Consider the following 7007-nt stretch of genomic DNA (forward strand, 5'->3'; position numbering starts at 1 on the left):
CCTATGGTCCCTTTATTTGCAGCCTCATCTTTAAAGATATCAGCAACAGCTATTTACAAACGGCACTAAAGAGCAAGATGAGAAGTGCAAAGCTTCGCCATCATACAAAAGCTAATAACGCCACGATCGGTACGCTTAAAGGAAAGGCAGCGCCATCTGCTGGATATCGTAGGTAGGACAGTTTCTACTACAGTCTAGTAGTACAGTGCATTCATTGTAAATGTAACCGAGATTTACGTATAGGAACACAAAATGTTGGAAAAGCTAAACCTGACCCATGACCAAAAGTATGTTTTTAATACTTATAGCAAGGTTCACATTACACTAGTCAACATAAGTAGCTGTGTGCCGCTCCGTCATGGGAAGAATTGTAGCACCCGGCGTTTCCTCATCATTAAAGCGAGTTCGTCCTCCTCAGAGTTTCCAAATAAAACCGATCCAGCTGTGTGCAGTTGTACTCTTTGCGACTGCGTCATCCGTCTTTGAGCTCGACAAAGAGGAACAGACGCAGAAATGTCCGGCCATGCATTATTCTCTGTTTCTTTCAGTCTGTGCTTGTGGGCGGTTGTCGGAGTCGTTCCGAGCCGGGCAATGATCATTCCGGGCGGCCAGGAGCAACAAAGCTTTGTCAGCTTGAACGACATGTTCCGTGAAGTGGAAGAGTTGATGGAGGATACGCAAAACCTACTGGAGGATGCCGTCGACCAGGTCAAATAAAACAATATCTATTCATCTTTACTATAGCCCGATGTTGATATGATTTTTATTTGTGTCTATTTTTATTTTATTTTTTATTTATTTTTTGTGATGCGAGTAAAGAGGAAACCACAGCAGCAGTGATGCTGATCTACTGTCGTCAGGACTGGCACTTTCAAACTGTATCAGTTTAGCAAGTTTATTGTTGTTGATGTTGTTTTTGTTGTTTTTGTTTGTGTTTGTGTTGTTTGTTGAGAAGTATGCCCTTTTATTAATTACATTCATTAAGAGAAAAAAAGATTATGATCCTTGCCCTATTAATAATTACATTTATTAAGCAAAAAAAAAAGAGAGAGAAAAAAGTAAAGATTATGACTGCATGCAATTTCTTCACCAATGCTAATTTACACCGTTAATAAAAACATGCTGTTAAAATTACAGCCCTGTGACAGAATAAATAAATATAAATTAATCAAGTGACTCACTACATGGGCTATCAGTGAGTATATTTCTTGTAACCGTACACTTTGTCCGGCCTTTTTGGTATATGCCATTTTCAAGTGGATTCTAACTCTCAGATAACAACGGAGACTGCCAAGTCACTGGAAAATCATCATCACCACAACCACAATGACACAAAGACGATAGATGGAGCAATAACCATCCAAACTGACAAGGTATTTCTTAAATACAGATACTTAGTTATCAGAACTAGTCAAGAAGTCTTTTAGCTAACAGTTTTTTTTATTTTCCTTTATTGTCTTTTAAAGGAAATTAATAGCACGGCACGAGAGACAGAATCACCACAAATCCGTGTGGAGATCTCAGGCGAGTGGAACAGTGTGTATCATGTAAGTCTTTAGCGTTCCTGTCGTCTTTCATGGAAATGTAACAAAAACCTAACAAAAGCACACGGTCAGTTAGAGTTCAGCTAATGATGTCTGACTAAGTTTTAAGGAATCCCGTTTTGGTTCTCAGACAGACTCTTCCCTAAAAATTTAAAGCAAACTCTAGCAACTTTATTTTATTATCACAGTACTACAACCATTTAAATCTGAAATTTAACTATACTTGGGGTTGATTGTTGTCTGCTTTCAAACTGTAAGTGAAATGTGAAGTCTTGTTTTTACATACAGTTACAGCATGCAACTAACACATTGTATGTTTTTCATTTTTCATCATTTGTCAACAGGCAGCAAGCATGTTGATGTCAGGTGTTGACTGTCTGCTTTTTATTATACATATTGAAATCCCTAAAAGGGGAAATTGAACTCACAAGCTGCTGCATATTTTATGGGGCACTCACACACATGCAGGAATGTAAGAAGAGATGTCAGAGTGAAAGTGGCGTGCAATCAGTGCTGCACCTCTTGAGCTGGGGGTGCGGGGTTTTAACCATTTTTAATGAATAACTTAAGTTTAGGTATTTTGCTTTGCTCGCAGCTGTCATAAGGATTGATGCAAGGAAAACCAATTGGTGAAGCAGGGTAAATGTCTACACTGTAAAGAACTGACTGTAGAATTTACAGTAAATAACCGGCAAAAAGTTGCCCGCTAAATGTAAAATCTCAGTTAATACTGTAAAAATCTATTATAGAATACTGTCATTTTTTGTGCATTTTTTATTGTACAAAATTTACAGTTACTTAAATTACAGTAAATAACTAATTTATATACAGTTAACTGTAATTTATACATTATAAATTAAAGTTACTTTGAATACTGTTGCTGTAATTTATATTCAGTAAAAAAAAAATTTTTTTTTTACAATTGTCACACAGTTGTCTTGTCATTTCCTGTTTTGTTTTGAAAATTCTGACTCCTTTCGTTTCAGGTCACTTGCCTTTCCTCATGTGGCGTCAGCGTCAATGCTGATTCCTGATTGTGTCCACCTGTTTCCCATTACCCTCACGTGTTAAATGGTCTGCGTCTCCCCTGGCTTGTGCCAAAGTGTTTTCGTCAGAGCCACTCAAGCCAGTACTGTCTTTTGTGTGAACTTTGGTTTGTAACTTTGTATAGCCACAGTATAGTTTTAGGTAAGGAGTGATATTGTTTTGTCATTTTGTCATTCAACATTTAATAGCCTTTGTTTTTTCCCTCTAAACGAGGAGTTTTTTTTGTTTAATAAATATCTGCCTTGGCCTCAAATTCCTATCTCTGCGTCTGAGTCCTAAAACTGACACGACGTGGCAGATTTAGAACTCAGACGCAGAAGACAGGACAACAAGACTGAGGACTGTGACTGGCTTGAGTGGCTCTGACGAAAACACTTTGGCACAAGACAGGGGAGACGCAGACCATTTAACACATGAGGGTAATGGGAAACATGTGGACACAATCAGGAATCAGGGTTGACACTGACGCCACATGAGGAAGAGCAAGTGACCTGAAATGAAACGAGTCAGAATTTTCAAAACAAAACAGAAAATGACAAGACAACCTCACCGCGGTGTGACAAAAATTTAACAACAAAACAGTGTAAAATTAAATGTAAAAATCTATCATAGCATATTATTGTATTTTTTGCATGTTTTTACTGCATATAAATGACTGTTCCTTAAATTACAGTAAGTGACAAATTTATATTCAGTAGTAAATTGTTTACAATTTTTTACTGTATATAAATTTGACAACAAAACAGTTAAAACATTTATTTAAAAATCTGTATAGCATATTACTGTATTTTTTGTTTTACTGTACTGTATACAAATTACAGTTACTTACATTAACTTTAATTTATATGTAGTACAGTAAAAAACAAAACAATTAATATAAATTAATATATACAGTAATATGCTGTAATAGGTTTTTAGTACATTAGGCTAATTAACTGATATTTTACAATAATAAACTGGCAACTTTTTTTGCCAGTTATTTATTGTAAATTCTACAGTCAATTATTTACAGTGCACTCTTTGACTAAATGTATAACAATGTTTATCCTATTGAAAAAAAGCGAGAGTTGAAACTTGAAGATTACGCCAAGCTGCGATATTTTGTCCTTCTTACTAATGAGTTATCAGTAAGTCCTTTGGGGGGGGGGGGGGAAATATTTACTAGACGAGACTGATAAGTGCTACCGTGCGTATGACTAACAGCAGCAGCATTTGTCTGGACCATATTGAGGTAATTACAGGGTTGCCTGGCCCCTACTTATAGTTTCCAGTGGGCTTTTATTACTTCAAGAAGACCTCATGACAAATGCTGCAGAAAAAAACAAACACAGAAACTCAGTGAGGATATGAACAGTGCACGGGATAATTCTTTTAAAATGATCTGGTTTATAGATAGCCTATTTACGTGACTGCACTGCATGTTATTTTAACAATGGTTCTGGCTGTCCACGAGCTAAGCAAATGATCATAATACTCTATAATGCTTGCTAGCAAACCAAATGAAAACAATATTAAGAGGCTAATCCAGATAATCATCTACTTTTTGTTTTATAAGGTGGATAAAGGTCTTAGCTTTAACGAGACTGGTGGAGCTCGGTTAAGCTAGGTTGGTTCTCTTAAGTGTTCTGCATACTGACAGTGGCCAAGAGAGTGCAAGAGCCTGTTTAACGCCACACCTTTTTTGAAGGAAACTCAAAGCTGCTGAAAAAGAAAAAAGAAGAAGAAATATGAGACGGGCCAAAAATGAAATTATTATTAACATTTTGTTAAAAAATAATCTGCAATCACATAAACAATATGGCTAAGTTCAATGCCATCTGGTGATCGTTAGGTCCAGACTCTCCTACTTTATCCTTGACATGAGGAACTGTTTTAAATTATGCTTAGTTATATTTGCACTGCTCACGCCCATGGGAAGAGAAAAGACAACAATAAAGGGTGAAGTTCATGAACTGGTGCTGTTTTGGGCAAAAACATAGGCAGAGATTGAAGTGTACTTTATTTACTGTAAATTGACAGTAGCACATAATTATAAATTCACCGTTATAAATGATTCATTCTTTGAGATGTTAGTAACTTGTTTTTCTCCAAAGCCTGAGCAGGCTTCAGAACTAGAGAACTGCTTGCGTTAAAATATGTCCAGTAATTTTGAAGCATTGTCAGTGTAAATTAATCAGTAAGTTAGTGTATATGGAGACCGAGGCATAACACGCAGAGCATATCGTGACTGAACAGCAGAGCAGGCACAAAAGGAAAGGTGGGAGTAAGAAAAAGGAAAGGGTAAGAGGAAACAGCAACAGACTTGCAGTTTATGGGCCTAAAAAGCTGCATACACACAGTCGGTCTATTAGTTCAAAGTTCCTGCTTCATTTCTTTGCCCCACGAGTGATGAAATGTTTATCTCTCACTACAGGAGTGCATGGTGGACGAGGACTGTGGTGAACTTAAGTATTGCCTGTATGAGATTGACAGCTCCAAGTGCCTCCCCTGCATACCAACTGATATGGTGGGAAGTCAGCCTTGTTATGTGTTTTTCTGTTAAATAAGCGTCATTTTTATGTGCGCAATGAAACAAATGACAGATGTTGTAAATGCTGAGTACCTTTCAACGGGCACCAGGGCTGGACTGGCACAAAAAAAAATCGGCCCCTTGCATTTTGACTTGGGCACGCCGGCCCAGCCTGACTAACATGTAGCTCTGCCACTGATGTTTATTGATTATGTTTCAGTTTGCTATCTATATTCGAAATAGATTAATGGAGTGGCCCCTCTAAATTGCGAGCCAGCCTCTTGGGGTAAAATGTAGGAAAATAATAATTAAAAAGCACTGCATCGGCTCCAAAAGATCCCAAATGGCCAGTCCAAGCCCTGACGGACACACATTTACACATGATCAAATCAATAGCCAAAAGTCTTTGATTTGTAATGTCATTACTTTAAATGAATTCCGCTATATGCAATCCATCAAGGAAATGTAGTCCAGCCAAATGGCCATGTAAAACTCTTTATTTATTTATTTTTTATTATATATAATTATTTGCATTATAGTTTGTATATCTGAATGTATTTCCCTTCTTAGCCCTGCACAAAGAATGAGGAGTGTTGCTCAAGTCAGTTGTGTGTTTGGGGCCAATGTACAGTCAATGCCACTGAGGGAACAGAGGGAACAATCTGTCAGGATCAGAATGACTGCAAACTGGACCTCTGCTGTGCCTTTCAACGAGGTAACCTCTTTTCTGGAAGACGTCCTCAAAGACTAAAAAATAGCATTCGTTGAATGCTATTTAATCTTCAAGGATGTATGTGCATGGTTGAATGGCATTCAAGTATTCAGCCCGTTCTATCCATATACTTTCTGCCACATGTTTTGCTCAGTGCTCAGATATTGCCAGCTAACACTGGGTGAGAGGCGGGGTGCACCTACATATAGACAACCTTTCACCCATATGGGTCATTTAGATTTGACTAAAAAATCTAGCATACATGTCTCTCTCTCTCTCTCTCTCTCTCTCTCTCTCTCTCTCTCTCTCTCTCTCTCTCTCTCTCTCATAGAGCTTTTATTTCCTGTGTGCAACCCCAAACCGGGGAAAGGTGAGGCCTGTCTTAACCATCCCAACCTATTGATGGACATGCTTGCCTGGGACCAGGAGGGTCCTCGCGACTACTGCCCCTGTGCCAATGACCTTCAGTGCACACTTCGAGGGTAAGAGCAAAGATTAGATAATACGATTAGAGAATGTAGGTCCTAAATGATGCTTCAAAACTTTCAGAAGCACGGCAAGTGAGTGAAGTAGTTACTTCTTAACTAATTTCTTTGCTCCATTACCTGTATTTTTTTTTCTGTTTCAGACGTGGATCTGTTTGTGGGCCATAGTACTGGAAATTAACCTATTTAAATTAACATACATGAGGTTGCCTGCAGCTACAGTGAAGTCGTGATTGATGATTGACCAAAGAACAGCAAACCTGCTGCAACTGTCAGTTTTTCAAGATTTGAAGGAGTTGCACTGTTTTTTAATGTATGTATTATTTGTAATAAAAGATGCAAATACCCAAGATAAGATACTGCATCTTGTTTCTCCTCACCCCCTCTGAAATTGAAACAACTGAACACTAGGGGGCCCTCGTATTTTTTAACTGCATGCAATGCAAAACTGCGTGATAAGAAATTAGTACCGACTGAGCTTTGTTATTTATTATTTATTTGTGATTTGTACATGTTTCAAACTTGTAGTCTTGAATCATGTTGATTTGTTTTAGGATCTCATAACGGCTTTTATGACATCTTTGTGGTGTGGTCTTGACTGACAACACCAATTGCCTCCATTTTAATCAAAAAAAAAAAACATATTGCAGTTTCAAATGTGATTTGTGTAGAAAAGTAATCTCTATGATGCTAGATTATTGCCGTTTATA

At 37.7% G+C, this 7007-nt stretch overlaps 1 protein-coding gene across 1 annotated transcript; it reads left to right on the forward strand.

The window, feature by feature from the left end:
- Positions 1-370: 370 nt before the first annotated feature.
- Positions 371-6646, forward strand: dkk3b (dickkopf WNT signaling pathway inhibitor 3b). The gene is made up of 7 exons (XM_086074105.1): positions 371-708; positions 1275-1373; positions 1467-1547; positions 5005-5097; positions 5671-5815; positions 6144-6294; positions 6441-6646. The coding sequence occupies exons 1-7, from the start codon at positions 514-516 to the stop codon at positions 6463-6465; spliced, it is 789 nt and encodes a 262-aa protein (XP_085930231.1). The 5' UTR covers positions 371-513; the 3' UTR covers positions 6466-6646.
- The last annotated feature ends 361 nt before the right edge of the window (positions 6647-7007 follow it).

This window comes from Leptonotus elevatus, chromosome 4 (genome assembly GCF_054856555.1).
Source record: "Leptonotus elevatus isolate MCC_2025b chromosome 4, RoL_Lele_1.0, whole genome shotgun sequence".
Classification (NCBI taxonomy): Eukaryota; Metazoa; Chordata; class Actinopteri; order Syngnathiformes; family Syngnathidae; genus Leptonotus; species Leptonotus elevatus.